General features: G+C 39.0%; 1 protein-coding gene across 5 annotated transcripts in view; it reads right to left on the bottom strand.

The window, feature by feature from the left end:
• Positions 1–19,109, bottom strand: part of ADGRG6 (adhesion G protein-coupled receptor G6) — a 134,641-nt gene that overhangs the window by 67,138 nt on the left and 48,394 nt on the right. For all 5 annotated transcript variants that reach the window (XM_023513507.1, XM_023513511.1, XM_023513508.1 and 2 more), the window contains 2 exons: positions 4,003–4,344; positions 1,492–2,115 (listed from right to left, as the gene is read on the bottom strand). In XM_023513507.1, the coding sequence (XP_023369275.1) occupies positions 1,492–2,115; positions 4,003–4,344 (966 nt within the window). The remainder of the gene's footprint in view (positions 1–1,491; positions 2,116–4,002; positions 4,345–19,109) is intronic.

Below are 19,109 nucleotides of genomic sequence, written 5' to 3' on the forward strand. Positions count from 1 at the left end.
TATTTTCTCGTAAAAATGCAAGTAGTAGAATGATCTCTACTGTGACATTTTAATAATGGCCAAGTACATGGTGGAAAAGGGCCTGGGACTAACAACGATGACAGGGAGTGCAGGATGTGTCCAACCACTCTTTCTGCTCTTCACCGTCCCACCCCAAACACTCGCACTTGACCTCAGTTTCTTCTCTGAGCGAAAGACTTTTCAGGAGTACCTGAAGGTCCTCTCTAATCTTAGACTGAGAAAGGATCTTGAGGACCACTCCTAGCTATTATGAAGTTCCTCTGTCTCCTTCTGGAACAGGGATGTGGTTTTCCCTCTTCGCAACATCCCACTAGGAAATCTCTTCCCAATGACATCACTCGGCAGCTCCCCACCATCTGTGGGAGTGCCACGGACCACACAAACAGGTGGATGATCCACTCGGAGGGGGAGGTGGCAGGAATTTCCTGGGTCGGAAGGGCAGGCACAGGTCTGAGAAACTAGGGAGATGGCCTCAGGTCTTCACAATGGGTCCCTCTTTGTTCAAAGTACGGGAATAAATTCCTGGTAAATGTCCCTCCAAAGTCATATATAAATTATCTACAGACACTAGGCCCCTTCCTCCCTTTTCTACTGAGTTACTTCTGTGACCAAAAAGAACATATTATCAACGCCTTAGATTCACTCATATATGATATTTATAATTGATAAGGAAACTTCTATTTTTTTTGTGTTTGAATCAGTCTTATAGTATAACAAGGACTACAAAAATTAACATGTGTACACAGAGCATATCTGATGGAAGTTTATCTTCATACACTTTTTGCTACATAATTAATTCCCCCTGATTTTGCACTGACCTATTTCTAATAATAGCACACTTACAGTCTCTTGAAGAGAAATCAGAAAGAGAAGAATATATTTGAAACAAATTACAAATGCTCAGTTTTGAACAAATAGAGAAAAAAGTTCAGAAAGAAAATGGATAATTCCTAATTATCAAAAATTTCCATAAAACGAACAGTTTTGCTATTTAATACTGGTTTTATGGTAAATACTATTCCCTTAGGTGGCAATTGTTTATTTAAGTAATCTAACTGAAATGTTATTCCAGAATGATAAAGACCAGGTTATTACTCTATCACCTAGTGACTAAAAACAATAATGAATTGCCTTTGTGTTAAACCTAGTGTTAACATTTGTATTGGAAACTCAATAATTACAACGGTTGATACGCTCGTGATAAATGGGGTGATAATTTATGACACAGGGAAAAGTAAATAATGGGAAGACCAAACATTTTGATTGAATCTTCACACCCTGTAATCAAATACATGCTATGAATAGCTAAACAGATAACATTTTTTAAATTAAAAGAGCTCTTTGATGGCAAATTTTTTAAATAGGTCTCTATGTGTGTATGTACACACACATGGCTATATGCACAATTTCTTCCTGACAAACACATTCAGCAAGCAATGCTAAAAAAATAAGAGCATGTCACAGACTCACCGCAGCTTAGGTTGCTTTCAGCTTTCAGAGCGAGGGTCGGGACATTCCAAAAGTCATTCTGCCAGTCCACCACATTCCCTTTCATGTTACAGGTGAGGTTGGAGAGGATTTTGGAATTCATGGTAAAATTCCAAAGTCGGAAGTTGTAAATGTCCCCTTTGAGAGATGCAATCTCACTTTGATTGGAGCCCAACACCAATCTCCCGCCCCCAGGAATAACTTTACTGATGGTAGAATCACACAGGACCGTTTCATAGTTCCTTTTGAAATTGACGCCAACAGAGCCCAAGGAATTATTCCACGTGAGGCAGAGCTGCTCGAAGCTTTCGGTGAAGATGTCTTCTTTTTCCGTGTCAGGGAATGCACTATTCAGCAAGCATTTTGAACCAGAAATAGACAGAAAGTAGCCACTCTTGGCTTTTCCAAAGTTGAGGGCGTGTGGGAGGGATGGACTGGAGTAAGAGAAAGCCATCCACTCAGGGTCCTCACTGCCAACTTTGGTGGCTTCAAAGCAGAGTGTGAAAGCGCTGAGCTCCGGGATGGAGACACTTTTTGCAACAGATACCTGGTAGGCATCTGGCGTCTGGGGTAAAACGACCTTCTGATTCCTTAAGGACACAGCAACTAGGATAAAATGTACAGACATAAGACATAGTACTTCTGAAACACAGATGAATGAGATGCAAGCCCTAGGACAGACTCAAGCCTCCCACCCCTCTCCTAGTTTTTCTTTCTTTTCTTTTTTCTTAGACAGAGCCTCAAGCTGTCGCCCTAGGTAGAGTGCTCTGGCATCACAGCTCACAGCAACCTCCAACTCCTGGGCTCAAGCAATTCTCTTGCCTCAGCTTCCCAAGTAGCTGGGACTACAGGCACCCACCACAACACCCAGCTATTTTTTGGTTGTAGTTGTAATTGTTTGGCAGGCCCAGGCTGGATTCGAACCCGCCAGCTCTGGTGTATGTGGCAGGCGGGCACCTTAGCCACTTGAGCTACAGGCCCCGAGCCCCTCTCCTAGTTTTTCATCTACCTTTCATCCCCCTCTCCCTCTTTCTAGCTCATCCTCTGTCACTCACCTTTTATCTATCCTGTTTCTCCTGTAGTAAAACAATAAGAGACCCCATCCATTTTAACTCTAATCAGGGTTGCCTCTCACATCTAAACCTCTGAGGGACAGCCAGCCAACTTGGTAACTACTTTTTATCCCTTAAATTTAAAAAGAAAAAAGAAAAAAAAAGAAACCCAACTAACTAGCTAAGAAGAAAACTGGCTTTAGAAAGCCTCTGTTTATACATTAAGATTCTCAAAATATGTGATTTTGCAAGTAACGTATAAACAAAACTGTTTTAGTCTTGCATTAACAATTGCCTCTCACTCTTCCCATAGGTTTCTATGCCACCTTCTACCCTACGGTTACACCGAGAGTTATTCTACAATAAAACATCATCTCAATATAAATACGCTAGTAAAAATCCATGATAGAATCCAAAAAAATTACAGATTTTACTCTCCTTTTTAAATATAAAGCAGTTTATAGATCTACTTATGCAAGAGATACTTATATGAATCCAATATTCTAAATGCATTGTCAAAATAAAAACCCTGAAAGGAAAATACCCCCATAAACATTTTATCAGTAGTAATGGCTGGGTGGTGGATATACAGGTAATTCTAATTTGCTTTTTATTTTTTAAACCTTATTTTTGAAAAATTAAAGCATGAGTTTTAAACACGTATGCACTCGATGTCAATAATGAACAATCAATAACTCCACAGGCAAAAAACACAATTTATAATAATGAGGGTTAGCCATTTCAATAGTTGTGCCTCTCTTTTTTATTGTTTTTATTATACTGCACATAGAACATCCTAGGAAGCCCAAAAAGAAAAAACAAAAACATGAAACTAAATCTCTTATAAGCAAAGATAGGTTTTAGACAGAATGAGATGATGTAAATATTTTCTTGTGCCAGAATATAGTAAACATATTTAATAAAAAATATGCTTTATTTTCCTCAGTTAGCAATTTCCAGGGGATTTTCTCAGGTTATGTTATTTATTATGTTACGTTATTATTGGCTTTTTAAAACGTTCATATGCTAATTTAGTATATTTGTCCTCTAGCATACACAGTTAAAAGGGCAACCTTCTAAAAGCCCAAAATAAAATGATTGCTAAATAGAGATGTTTTAAATTATCAGTGGAGAGATGTTAGAATTACAGATTTTAATTAGTGGAATATCTACAGTATCTTCTAAGCAGCCTCACCTTTAAATGTTCTGCATAGAAACAATATAAAAGCATTCAGCTCTACTGTAACAAGATTTGGGGGCTGGTAATTATGTTTTGCTAATGAGAAAGCTCAGAGAATAGTAACAGATTCTTGCCCTTAAATCCTAATCCTAATCACTCACACACACATAAAAGAGCTTAATTCTGTCTTGTGGTCCATGTGTTTATTGTAGAACATGTTAAATGAAAGCAGAAGGTTGGCGTGGCCTTTGGTTTACATACCTCGGATGTAGCTGGCATTGAAACCTTTCTTCTGGATGCTAAAGTCACTTGAGAAGGACACGTGCATCTCATTGGCACTTGAGTTGAATGATAGGCCTTTGGCAGTTGCTCCACAAAACTTAGTCAGGCTCTCTCCATTGTCAAGGGACAATGAGTCATAAATGCAATTGGGAGCTTCTTCAATGTCAAAGTCATTAAACGTTATCTGAATGATGTAGCCAGTGGGGGCTCGGAGGGTCCACATGCAAGCCTGGCTGTTAGGGTAGTCGTTAGGGTAGCAGGGAGAAGTGAAGGTCCCAGAAGGGCTGGATAGGACAACTCTGCAGTTGGCACATCCCCACACTGTTGGCCAGACAAAAAAGAGACAGAAAGGGCTGAGGTCAGATGTGTACAATAAACCAAGAATACCACACATCAGGGACCACCAGACAGTAAACATTTAAAAACACCAAAATACAAGCATGATAATTAAAAGGAAAACAAAACCGTCTTGAAGAGAAAAAGAAATACCAATAGGCAACAAAAAGTAAAAGATAAAAAAAAAAAAATCCAAAGCAATGCTTTTTAAACTTACAGGGTTATATACTCTGAAAATCTGATGACGGTCATGAAAACTGTCTCCAGCAAAATGCATTCGGGTGCTACGCACTGCACACAACTTCAAGGAACAACGGAGGCCTCAGGGGCCAACAGTGAATTTCACAAAGGTTCATCAACCCAGGTTAGGAAGCTCTACTTCAAAGAGCAACTGAAGTAGGAGGTTACAGAACCATAAAAATAGAGCTCAATATTATAAACCACAGATACAAAGGAAGAGAAACTCTTAGGAAGTCAATGTTTAAATAGAAAGCTACCAGTAGGAAAAATAAAAAGGTTTTCTTCTTGAAGACTACATTTTTTTTTCTAAAATTCAAATAAACATCATCACCTTGCATGTGGGGAGTATTTATAGTTTTGAAAGTACTCTCACTTATCCTATTTGTTTACCATGGTAATTATATACTTCTGTGATCATCTCATTTACACCTCCATTCAGTAAATATTTAGTGAGTGCCTGTAACATGCTGAGCCCCATTCTAAACAGCATGTGTTTCAATGACAGGAAAGACAAAGTGTCTGCAGAAAGGTTTCCTACACTGAAGTCTTAGACCTAAAGATAACCAGTAATAAGGATATAATACAGAGACAGATAAAAGGTGGGGAAAAAGTAAAGCATGGGATAGATGGAGAGTGACCTGAATGGTGAAGACAATGGGTAGTTCTCCAAGAGGTACCATTTGAGCAGAGGGCTAACTAAAGTGAGGGAACAGGAGCACACCAGGGAACAGGAGTGCAGGCCAAGGGAACAGCAATATTAAAGACCAGGGTCCCTGCATGTTGGTTCCTCCTACTGAACCTGAAGTTCTAGAGCTCTAAGATCATATCTCCTTTGCTCATCACCATACTGCCAGTACACAAGGTGGGTCACAGTAAATATTAATTGGATTATATATGTGGAAAAAAAACTTCCCGAGTAGACTGGGGAAATGCTATTATCCCATTTCCACTAATTTAAACAGTTAGAATCTGTTCGTTATTCTTTACCTAGGGCCTGCTCCCCAGTTCTTAGTATTCTTGTCTCCTTCAAGTACTGTATTAATGACAGCAATAATCTCATTTATCCAAGATTCTGCATAAATCAATTGACATCTGACTCACCACATAAACTTTCAAACAAAACTACTTTAAGCACATTAATGGAAATCACTCTACATGTATTATAATTCTCCCTCTTTCACTGAGTTGAATGGAATGAATATGCAGTAACTTTTCTTGAAAAAATAGTAGTTATTACAAATATTGTTTACTCTTCTATCATACAGTGAAATATTCAAAGACTTAATAAATGTGCTACACTGTTCAAGCGAGGTTTTCTTTCTTGTTTTCCCTGGGGCCATTTTGTGTTACGCAACGTTCTGGCTTGCCAACTCTGCTCCTCTCCAGTCTTTCTCACTTGCCTATTCTCTGTTCCTCCTCTTGTGCAAGACCAAAGAGACAATAGAAAACAAATTACGATCATCAAATGTCTGACAAATGCCTTTTCTTATCTATCCCTGGAGCATCATGTTCCCGTCCTTTGTAGTACTATTCAGAGCAGTTGTGTTTTCTATTTGTGAGATGATTTTCTTTTCTGTCTACTCACTAAGAAGAATGTGTTTCAACTCCATCCAGGAAAATACAACCTAATAAAGTGAGTAGTTTAAATATAACAAAGATATTTAAATATAATAAAGATAATAAAGTGAGTAGTTTAAATGAAGGGACACATGCCTAAAGAATGACCACATGCAGTATGACCAGGTCTTAAAGAGTGCTGGGCTGGAACACATCTCGGTGAGAGACTTGGGGGCCCTTTCTTCCAAGTATTTTAACTTGCACAGAGCTGAGATGACTCTTTCTGACTAGTTTAGCTTCCTGTTGGTACACTTCGGGCTCAGATAAGAAGAGCAATCCTAGTAAATTGACAATACTTATCTAGGAATAAGCGCCATTTTTTAAAAGATGAAGAGAAATAAGAAACAATCTCTGTATGATCCTAACATGAAGACAGGCAGCATCAGTTTTTCCAAGAGGAGTTGCCTTGCTTTGTAGCCAAGACCCAAGTTGTGTTCATGAATTCCTTTATTCTGATATATTATTCCTTAAGAACTAAAAGGAAGGGCATAAGAAATTCATATGTGACTTGTAACACTGATGACATATGTAATGTTAAATCAGTTTACCTCTCTGTATCTCTCAGTTTTACCATTCTCACACTGGTAGGAATAGGAATACCACTTTTCAGGGTACTGTGGGGATGGAGTAGGTTCATATTGGAAAGTCCCGGCACACAGTTAGCACTACTTAAGTCATGGCCATTATTAGGCATTATTCTAACAGCACTCTGTGCATCAACAATTAAAGGGAGGTTGTATTATCTGGGATGGAGTTGAAACACATTCTTCTTAGGAAAGTGTCACAAGAATGGAAAGCACCCAAGGTACTCAATACTAATATGAAGCCAGTAGATGATCTAATGTGTGCCCACATAAAGAAAAAAAACTCAAATCCATTCAAGGTGGGAGGGGGTGTGGGGAAACAAGGGAGTGAGGAGAGGGGAGAAGGGTGGAGATGTGTGTGCTCCCGCTTAATGGGCACAAAGTCAGGGGGTATCTAGCCACCTCTTTGGCACAATTATAAGAGGGACTCTACCTAACAGATGCAATCATTGTAACCTAATTCTTTGTACCTGCAAATTAACCTGAAACAAACACCCCCCCAAAAAAAAACAATTAAAGAGAGGTAAAAGAGCTTCCTACCTTAGTAGAATCTCCTTTCCCTTAAGCACATAGAGATAGAAAAGAGAGAAGACACCTAAGAATACACATTTATAAATAAAAGAGCATTTGACGATTATTCCAGATGAATCTTATCTTCAGGGGCGAGACAGTATTTAAAAATAGTGATACTCGGCTCGGCACCTATAGCTCAACTGGCTAAGGCGCCAGCCATGTACACCTAAGGTGGCGGGTTCGAATCCCCAGCCCGGACCCGCCAAACAACAATGACGGCTGCAACCAAAAAATAGCCGGGCGTTGTGGCGGGCGCCTGTGGTCCCAGCTACTTGGGAGGCGGAGGCAGGAGAGACTCCTTGAGCCCAGGAGTTGGAGGTTGCTGTGAGCTGTAATGCCACTGCACTCTACCCAGGGGGACAGCTTGAGGCTCTGTCTCAAAAAAAAAAAAAAAAATAGTGATACTAAATAGTCATTACCTTCATTGGATAAACTGTCAGCTAGCTAGGTACAGGACTATCATGCTCATACTACCTACAGATCACTGCACAATAATGGGCCCTGACACGGATTATGTCATCTAACATCACAACAACCCTGAGAATTATTACCACCTCTGTCTTTAGATGAAACAAATGAAGCTAAAATACACTGTGTAAATTGCCCCAAATCACATCCAATTGATAGGAAGGCCAAGATTCAAATCACTCCTCTGAATGTAAGTCTTGTGCCTTTCTAAGAAATAAAAAGTTGCCACAATTAAACAAAAGACACAGAGAAAAGTAGTGAGTTCAATCACTTCTTTCTTTAAAAGGCAACATTTTTTAATGGGCAGTTTCTTAAAGACAATGTCACCACCCCAGAATTAATACATTATGAGAAACTAATATAGAAATATTTAAGTAAGGAATGGTAGAGAATACAGAAGGCAGTGCTTTGGATCTGACATCTGGAGTAATCAAATATCACTGCTAGGTGACTCCTACACTGTAAACTAGCTTATTAAGAAATTCATTTTCTTCCTTCTTAGAGACAGAGCTACTGAAGCAGTCACTGAATGAGGCATTGGCAAAATCAGAATTAACATATCTTCAAAAACCTACCCAACTTACAGCATCTGGCTCAAGGTGTTCTCAGAGACAGATATAATAACATATCCTCACCTATCATAAGAGCCAAAGTTTCCATGTAGTACAAACAACAAAGCAAATTCCACCCTCAGTTTTTGCCCACACCTGAAAAGGTCTAGCAGTAAGCCTGTGCATATTTCCACAAGTTTATTCTTCGATGAAACTCAAAACTATAATGGGAAATCTTTTAGTCATGCCGAAGTCTGATAAGCACATTTGGATAGAATTTAATAACAGTTACCTTCTGGGTTTTTTACCTCAGTGACTTGGATTCTTACTCCACCCTTGCTGTAAGTACTTCTTTATAGAATTCAAATACCATGTTCTTTTAAAAAGAAATTTCAGATCCCAAGAGATAAGTCAAACCTGAGATCAATTTTAGTTGCTTTCAACACAGATCTGTGAACAGTATTGAATAACTGTTTTTTCTAGACTGTCTTAAATGGTGAACAAAATGAATTCTCCAAAATTAAACCCTGTTCTTTCTTTCTTTATTTGAATGTATATCAAACTGTAGTTCATGATTTTGTTGGAAAACTCAGCCAGTGAAAATTACCACCAGAAAATGTAGCTTACATTGCCTGCTAGGTCTGCATCTATCTATTCAAAGTCATAGTTTGAATTATCCGGGTGATTCTAATGAATGAAAATCTCATTTGTTGCATTAAAAAGTTTAAAATATTTAGTAGCCTTGGTGATTTCTAAAGATTAAACCTAAGAGCCATCAACCAAGAATTCTAGAACCAGTTCTGATACTAGATCATTACAGAGCCAGGAGAGCCACATTTCTCTAGATTCAAGTAAATTACTGTCCCATGGAACACCGTAGAGATGGAAAATATCAATAATATTTTAGATGCTCGCAGAAAGTAAATGACTGATAATATACAGAACTGGATGACTTTACCAAAGTTAAGCATTTATGTGATTTCAGACCACTGTGTAGATTTTTTAAGATGGCCAGGACACCGATGGCAATCTGGCAGCAACATCTATGATTCTGTTAATGTTAGAGATTTGGTAACCCACAGGCCCCACCACTTCTCAAGCTCTGCATCTGAAGATAGTATTTCCACACTTGGGAGGGTCCCTCTTCAACCAAGGTTACATGGATCATCCAGATCTCCTCCTGGAACATGCAGCAGCCCCACCAAGATTATCAGTTCATTCCCACATTCCTCTTCAAACATCAGTTTCTCAAGAGTTAACCATGTCATTATTTCATTTCCCTCTGTGATGATTCAACCCCATAATATTCTTCATGAATATGAAGCCACTGCCATAATATAAGCATGAGTTCAAAAGGGCACAGCTTGACTTGAATTAGTTCAATTAAGTTTGACACAGCTTGAGCAGTAACAAAACGTTGAACTGAAGGTTTCCTGATGAGAGATCATTACATTTGACAAATTTTTGAATCTCTGAAAATATTCTCATGCACCACACCCTCTCAAACATGTCTGACTTCTAGAATACTGTTAATGTGTAAACTTCGAGCCCTGTCTTTCGGCAAGCAAACATTCCATATTAACTAGGGAAGATAATACTTTCTGAAGATCCAAACAAGTGAACTGTTATATATAAATCCTCCCAGAGCCAGCCTGCTATGGAGATCTGCATTCCTTGCAAGAGGATTAGACACACAGGCACACGCACACGCATATGCACTCACAGTCACACGCATTTTCATGGGAAACTCCTCTCTCAAACAGTGCTTGAGTCTTTTCCAGCTCTATAAAAAACAAATCTAAGGGCAATGCATAATTTGAAACAACCTAACCTGTGTGGTCTACAACTTAATCTACCTCCTGGTTCATACCGGACACGTATACTCATTTAAGTACTGTACTCCTTTCCCCATTCCTGCCCTGCAAATCCCCAACTCTGGATTAATCTAGCTAAGGCCCTTCTTGCTCTCTAATCCACAGGCTTCTGAGTCCTGCTGAAAGGAATTTACGAAACTATGCAGATTCTTCATAATAAAGAGGCTTCCGTTTTTATTTTACTCACAGGCCACAATGTTTGATGCCTCCAAATCTGCCCTGCTCCTTGAAAGTCTTCAGCTACAGTTCCTCCCTTGTCCCTGCTCCCTCAGGTCCTTTTCGCCCTCTCAGCTGTCCCTCTGCTCTGCCTGGCCTGGCCATCCTTGCTGTTTGACACGTAGACCTCAGACCAGCAGTATCAAGACCACATGAGAGCTTGGTAGACATACAGAACCACCCAGCCCTACAACAAAACACATTTTAACAAGATTCCTGGATGGTTCATAGGCATGCCAAGCTCTGAAATGTGCTTCCTTAGATAACAACACCCTGCAGAAGCAATGCACAGTCTCCATGAGTACACCTGCTCCCAAGAGGACGGATTCCCTCTCACAGCTCTTATAGTCATATCTTTACTAGTTGACCCACAGGATGGACACCTGACCTGAAGGCAACCAAATCTCTGGCTTCAGTAATCCATCAAATTCTCTCTTTCTCTGAGAATCTGAAGTTAGAGACAGATAACTAACTCAAATAAAGATGAACCACAGAATGATGAAGTTATATAAACTCAAGGTAGCAGGTGCCTTGGCCACCTGCAAACAAGGAACAGGTATGTGGGCAGACTAAGGAAAGAGTAAGAGAGAAAATGCAGAGAACAGAGAGATTAGAGAAAACCAGCCCTTTGAGAAACGGAGGCTTTAGTTCCAGACATTCTGTGTATAGTAAAGAATGGAAGGAGCTGTTCTTGTGGCTTGTCCTTAATTCTACAACAAGAATTCTTATAGGACTGACTATCCCACTGCCTCACTTGACCCATCTTAGTGGATTTCTATTCCGCACAGCCAAGTGCGCCTCAAAGCAGAGCTCTCCAGAGCTCTACCATTGCTGTCCCTTGTCTCTCTCCATACTTGTTCTCTCTGGGTGATCTCATCTGAACAAAGGCCTTCATTGTGTCTGAATGCTGATGATACACATGTGCCACTGAGCACCATACTCTAGCTTGCAGGTGTCTATCCAACATCTCTACTTGGATATCCCCTAGATCCATCAAGCGAAACACCATGCCTCAAATAATTTGTTTTTATCATCTTTATGATTTTTAATAGCATGAGAGTCATTCAAACTAGGACTCTGAACATCTCATTGTCTTACATTTCCTATCTCAATGTAGTTTGTCAAAGGCTATGATATTTATTTCATTAATAGTTAATAATTCTTTCTTCTCATCTCATTCCTATGGTCATGCAGTTGACACTGCTCATCTGTTCTTAGATAAAAGCTCAGTCTTTAATCTCCTTGCCTATAATCTTGTTCCTCTAACCCATTCTCCATATCAAGACCAGAAAGATTATCAAAATGCAAATGCAAGTATGAAAGCATGTTTTCTCCAGCTCCAAGTCTTTTCTGGGAACCAACAAGTGCCTTTGAATGGCACACACAGCACAGCATGCTCACCCTGTTCACATCAGTTCACTCAATAAATATTCATTGGGCAACTTTGTGCCTGGCACTGTGACAGGTTCTGAGAATACAGTCATGTTGAAGATATAATCTCTGACTTTATCAAATTTGTAGATTATTGGAAATATAGATAAGTAAATAGAAAATAAGCCAATGAGCTAACTGCTCTGATAAGGCAGACAGATGACTGCCATAGCCTAGGCACAGATTTCATAGAAACCGAGACACTGAGACCTAAATATGTAGTTTGGGAGTGGGCCAAGTAAAGGAGGAAGACAGAGGAGGCAAAGAAAAGAGTGTGCTGGGCAATGAGGTCAGCAGGTACAAAGCCCTCCAGGTGAGGTTTAGTTCCGCTGGAGCACAGTGCGCAAAGTGAAGAGAAATAAGAGATAAAAAGGACAGAGTAGGTAGAGATTAGATGATGCAGGATTTTGCAAGCCATGCTAAAGAAAATAAAAATGTATACTAAGAGCAATAGGAAAAATAAAAATGTTTTAATTCAGGGAAAGTACACAATAGGTCCTTCTTAAGCTTCATCCTTTTATATATAAACACAAAACTAGTGAGTGAACAAAGATCCTTATAAGAATCACAGTGGCCTAACTCCAAGGACGTGACAGAGGACAAGAAGAAAGACAAAAGACAGGAGGCTACTTTGGCACAGCCTTCACGGCGGCAGTGAACTTTCATTCTACGAGGACTGAGCTCACGGAGCAAAGCCCACCTGTTGACTAGCAAGATACAGAAGCAGCCAAGTGACCAATCTCGAGTTCACCAAAGATCTGTCTTACATGATGTGCTACCTCTAAAGATGTCTGATAAAGCTATGAAAAAACAAAACTCACCTCATGTTCACCTCACTTGAGTATGTTACCAAAAAAATCTTTCCAGATGGATTATCTAGGTAGCACTGCAGGGTAAAACCAGTTTATGTTGGCATTAACTGGGAAAATATTACTAAATAGTTCCAACATAAGGAGAGAATGTCTTAGCCTCATAAAAACTAATTATAGTTCTAATACCCATGAAGGCAATGATGTCATGATTGCCTAAACAGTACATAACTATGCAGCTAATGAGATACCCATATAAGGACTGAGGACCATACTTGGCTCGCATAAGAAGCTCTAATAATACTTAGATTTCAGCATTGTTGTGCTTACAGTTGTTATTTAATAGCAGGGCATGTTAGTCATATTTTGGTTTCTTCATTTGTTCATTTAATTTTCTGAGCTCCTACTTCCCTAACTTTCTGTTTTCTTTTAGATATCTTTATACACAGGTACCCAGGGCGGTCAGAAGGAGAGGTAGGAGTAAAACAAATTTTGGGAGTCAGGGAAGGTTATTGCCTCCTATTTATCCCGTGTTTTGTGGCTCAGGTGAAGAACCAGAAATTAATAGCTAGAGCAAATCTGGGGTTTGCAAACTTACCTTCCCCGTAAGTCGGGAGTGTATATTGGGAAGAAGACTGTAGTAACAGGATAAGTGTGCATGTTAGCTCAAGTTTTCCAAATGAGCCTTTAATTTGAGGGCATAAAAAAAAAAAAAACCCACTCAGGTCTGTGCACATAAATGGAAGCAGTGAAAATAGCCAAGGTTTGGAGCAAAGCAAATTACAGATGCAACTGGCATAATTTTGCCCCTTTATGGAATATCTTTTTATGTAAATATCTCAGTCATAAGAAAGAGCTGATGTAAAAATTCCATAACATAAGACTTTTAAAAATAATATTTTTCCAGTAAAACTTTCCATTTTATACATCAACAGCTTATTTAAATATGCTACCTGTCTATCTGCCTCAATTCATCACTGGGATTAGTTTTCAAAACATTTATATAATGTTAACTTTTCATATAAATCTTAAGTATAATGTATTAGGGGGTGTGTATGTGAGGGAGAGAGGGAAAGGCACAGATTACCTTAAGGTTTGTTTTTTTTTTAAACAAACTTTGAAATTGAACTTTGAAAAGTTTTCTTCTATTTGTAATCTGAATACAGGCCTTGTAAACCTATAAAATATATTATTGGGAAATAATAATAAGTGAGAAGAAGAGAAAAAAATAAAAATAACTATAACAACTGGCATTTAGTGAATGATTACTTTGTGCCAGCTGAAAGAAGATAGATTAAATCACCTTCCTCTTACAATTAATTCATGTCTATGTGAATTTTTGGCTACATTACAAGTGGGATCACAGTGGCTACTGATCGTGGCTCTTCCTAACCTTGGCTCTTAACCATGTGACCTTGAGCTAGTCATTAGCCCATGAGGCCTTATTTTCCACATCTGAGAAAAAAGTGTCTCTTTTGGTTCTAAAATTCTAGTACAAAGATGAGTGACAAATTCAGATCTTTGCGTAAGCCAGGGTGCCCAACCTACAGCCTACAGGCCACATGCTGATTTTGTGAGGACTCCTTTTGCTTATCGATGGTGTCAGATTTCAGGAAAAGTATGCAGGGGCCTTTTTGGTTTGGGGTTTTGTTTTGATTGTTGCTAATCAGCTTTCCTCTGTGTTTGTGTGTTTAATGTATGGCCCAAGACAACTCTTCTTCCAACAGAGGGTAGAGAAACAGACAGAGGTTGGACACCCCTCCTGGAGCTCACTTGTTCCCCTTTATCATTTAATAGACACAAGTTTCCAGGAGAGTTATGAAGACGCTTGATGCTTCCCTAAGGACACAAGTGCCCTGACATATGATTCACAAGGTCATGAGGGAAGAGGGTCTTTGTGGCTGTTCATGAGGCTGTTTCTGGTCATTTGTCCACTTTGGAGCCGTAAGTCTGGGTCCCTACGGGACAGCCAACACGGGCTGAGAGCAAGGAGAGTGAATGGTTAGTAAACATCCTGCCTTCTAGGGTACATTCCGAGTGCTCAGAAAATTTCCACATCTTGCTAACAGTCCTTATTGTGCTATTTTGAATATTGCTGGCTTAGAATTATAGAGCAAACTGTGACAGATTGTGAAGATTTAGAGTGTGGTTACATCAGGAAAAAAAATCATCTCCTTTCTACTTAATATAGCTGCTGCAGTGTGCCCTTGATGCCTAACAGCTTACCTTACAAAAAAAAGTTTATTGCTTTTATAAAGTTAATAGAACTATTGAGAAGCAAGGCTGGATTCTGGTTTGCCACACCACTGCCAAAATGTTTATCTAATTTCAAATTGCACTGGGTTGGGGATGGGGGGTGTAGGTGCTCCCCGGCCTGGCCTCTGGCAGGTTGTGCACACGGAGGCAACCCACGCAACTTCCTAGCTTTCAACTGCCATCCCTGTGCCCCAGGAACCCTCCACATCAATCACAGGTCCGCAGCACAAACATGCTCGACAAAGTTCACAAAGTTCACCAAACTTTAATTATAAGTTTCCAGGACAGTATAAAAATCGACTTGCTTAACTGTCTTCTTTTAGCCAGCCATATTTTTAAACTTCAGAAAAACGGCAGTGACTTGTTCTAGGTGGGTGAGTAAGGTCACACCTGCGTGTACACTGCAGAGGCGGCCAAACCACCAGAAGTGGGTGGGCTGGGTGGGCTAGAGAGCAAACAGTGCCACAAGGTTCCAACAGGAGGAGCAGGCCTAAAAACAGAAGCTGGTGGATGTCGGTGAGGTCTGAGCCACGGCAAAGCTCCGTCCCTGTTACTAGAGAGAACAGCAGGCTCAGCTGCACACATCTGTCCCACTCATTACCGGGGGGCTGAGGGATCATTCCAAATCTCTGCAAAGCTATTTCTAAGCTCTTGATTAGCACTTAGCTTTGGAGTGGTGTTTAAGAGAAAGACACATTATTTTAATATCCACAAGGTATATGTTTAATATTTTAATGTACATAATCTCTATGTTATTTTAATATAGAGATTCCTCATAGGATTCCATTTAGAACATCAAGTAGGGTAGTTCTGTAGGGTGTACACTCAGAAAGTCATTTGAAATAATAACAGGTAGAATATTATTCTGGTTCAGTACAAACCATAATGCAGCTTAGTCTCCCCACCTCTCCATGAGGAGAATGTGGATAACTAGGCAGCCTGGGCCCCGGTGATTACTGAAATCCTATAGGGATGTCCATTTTACAGAAGAACTGAAAGGGAAATTTCAAACAGTGGCAATTTGGAAATCCAACATGAATACAGAGCTACACATGCACAAGCAGAACTCTGTATATTTATATTTCTTTAGAAAAGGGCATATAATAGGATGACTGTAAGTCATTTTGCCATCAAAACTCAACCTCAGAATGATGAGAAACCATAGGTTTCTGAATTCCTTAATAATACATGAAAAGTAAATAGGTGTTTGAATAACAGGTCTTTTTGAAAATGATTAGCAAAGATAACTTAAATTGAGTCTCTACTCAAAGAAATTGAAATGATTTTCTTCTCCCTCCAATTCAGTCACCTGACTTTCAGAACAAGCAAGGCATAAAAGCACCTTTCTAAACAACCATTCAGCCCATGTGATATAATTTCTAACTGGGGGAACTGCTAGCTCCACTATGTATAATGGCACCCTCTCCCAAAGAAGTTAATTGAAATTTTAGCAAAACATAACATTTGCTACATAATGTTGCCTGAAATGAGTATCTTTAAATTATAAAAAAAAATTTGTTTCTAATCCATCCCTTTTAGGGATATTATTTTATGATGTTTGACATATTTCTTTTCTATAAAACTAAGTCATAGTTCAAATGCTAGCAATGGGGATGGAGGTCTTTGGTAACCACTTGTTTCATACAAACACGCTCAGTAGGAGCTGCCTGTGTCTGGACCACACCAAATGTAACCTTCAGGCCAGACTCTTGGCCAAAACAAAAAAGAAAATGTTAGAGGTGATTGCATGTAAGACTTAATGTATAACTATGGCACTGCGAATGATGTTTGGTCATTAACAATTCAACATAGCAAAGTCCTTTTTTTTCAAAGAAAAATGTCCGAGCAAAATCTTAAAGGGTAAGCCTAACTTCCCATTTCTGGTTATATGTAAATATTTGCTTACAGGAGAGCTGAAAATTAAACATCTATAGCTCATGGAAGTTATTTTGGACATGAGTGTAAGTTTCTACCCAAGCTGGCTTCTGAGTTGCTCCCATCCCAACATCTTTACAGCTGTTCTCAGCATGTAAAGTCTCCATACACTTGACTGGAAATAGCACATTGCCTGGGTGGAACTTACTGCACAGTGTTTCAATGAAAGACACTACTGTCCTCTACAGCACATTATTCAACAATTAAATTTGGGCTGCTGAAGTGAAAGACAAAGGCAGTACTATGCCCTGGCCAGTTCTGCCAATATGCTTCATGGCATCATTTTTAGGTACAGCCATTCAATTCAAAGTTTTATTTTTTTTTAATAGCTTCTAGTGATGTAGAAGCTATATATTATAAAAAGCCATACCTACCCTTCCTGGGGCACACTTTTTTTCATAAATATAAAAAATAAGGGCTTTAGTTTAAAAATCTTTTCAGTTAGATCCACTTTCTTAACAAAACCATCAATAAGGGCAAATTTAAATGTGAATGAAATTTTAATTAACAATGTACAGCAAATTCTACTCTACTTTGTACAAAAGCCAAGTAGTAATAATGCTGTGATCCTTTTGCTGTCTTTGGTGGATTAATAAGAAAGCAAAAGGGAAATTAAAAAGAAAAGATTATGTCAAGCCTCAATGGATGTGAGGGAGGATTCTAGAAGGCTGAAAGAGAGAAATTCTGCACTAAGGATTTGATATAACTCGTGGTAAAATCATTACAAGATGAGTGGTTATGATTCCTACATGATAGGAATTGCATTATGATAGGTTCAAATGTAACATTTTACCCTTGAGATAGATTCAGATGTAACATTTTCCTCCTGATCTCCTTTGGTAATTGGTGGGGAGGAACACAGAGAAATAAAATTTATTTTGGACATAGCTTGGGTGGGAGCCTTTAGCTGACTGGCTTCCTCTTTGATTCTTTGGGGTTCATCCAATAAAAATGGAAGTAGAGAGAAAAGAAAAAACAGCAAGTGGGTATCTCTAAGATGACCTACTTATCTTGAGTTCACACTGTGACATTGTGTAATGCCAGTACACAAAGTTACAGATTTCCTTCATCCCACGTAGGAAAGGCTTGGGTTCTTTTTAAGGGGGGCAGGGAGGGACGAGGGAGGCAGAGGAGACGTGAATACTTTGTGGTCCACCCTCTGAAATTGAAGTCTATTTTCCTTGGCACGCTTCAGATGATTTTATTTGTTTGCTCTCTTTGTCAGATTTTTTTCTTCATTAAGTACTACACATTTCTAAGATGAGTCAAGTTTTTCAAAAAGCAAAAAGCAAAAAAAGGATAACTCTAAGGTGCATATACGAACTGTGTACCTTTGGGGATATCCACCTCGTTTGATACACACGCACCGTTTCCATGGGGTTAGGCAGCATGTCTATTTGACAGGTGTGTGTATTTCAAAATATACAATGTCAACATACCTACATCTAAATATATCTGTTTAAGTAGATAATATGATAAGGTAGTTTTAAAAAAATAAATCAGTATTTTTTCCATGATAGAAGAACTGGTCTAGTTGCTCCCTCCTTCTTCCCATAGGTCGTAATAAAAATTAAACTGAATTCCACTTATGGATGAGATTCCATGAGATTTCAGATCCTAGACTTGACTCCCTCTAGAGTCAGTTTATACCTATTCAACATGTACTATGTATAAGGCACATTATAAATATTAAAATAGGAGGAGGATTTCTTTGGGAAGATGGGGAACCATGGCAGAGCTGCTGTGAACGTCCGCACACAGGAGGGCCACTGGACTCACACAGGCCAGTTGTTGGCTTTCAACTGGGTTGTTTCATCTTGACCCTCCTGGGTCTCTATCACCAATAGCATTTAGCAGGACATTACTGCTGGTAGAAACCTTATAATTCAAATGCCACATAAAAACAACCTTTAATTTATCCACCTCATGCCCCTCATTTTTAAAATGTAAAAAGCTAAGGCCCAGAGGTACTAACTGACTTGCCCAAGAGGACACCACTAACTAAAATCAAAATAATCACTTCATTTCACAACTAGGATCAACGCAAATATTCTATAATACTTCTATGCTTATATATACAAAATATAAACATACAAAATAAGTTTTAGGTTGCCTAAGAGATCTCAAGTCATATATTATCACATTTGCACATACAAATTAAATCCTTATAACTACCTTCCAAAGGAGGTAGTGCTA

The sequence above is a fragment of the Otolemur garnettii genome, unplaced genomic scaffold, assembly GCF_000181295.1.
Source record: "Otolemur garnettii isolate 467f Iridium unplaced genomic scaffold, OtoGar3 scaffold00042, whole genome shotgun sequence".
Lineage (NCBI taxonomy): Eukaryota > Metazoa > Chordata > Mammalia > Primates > Galagidae > Otolemur > Otolemur garnettii.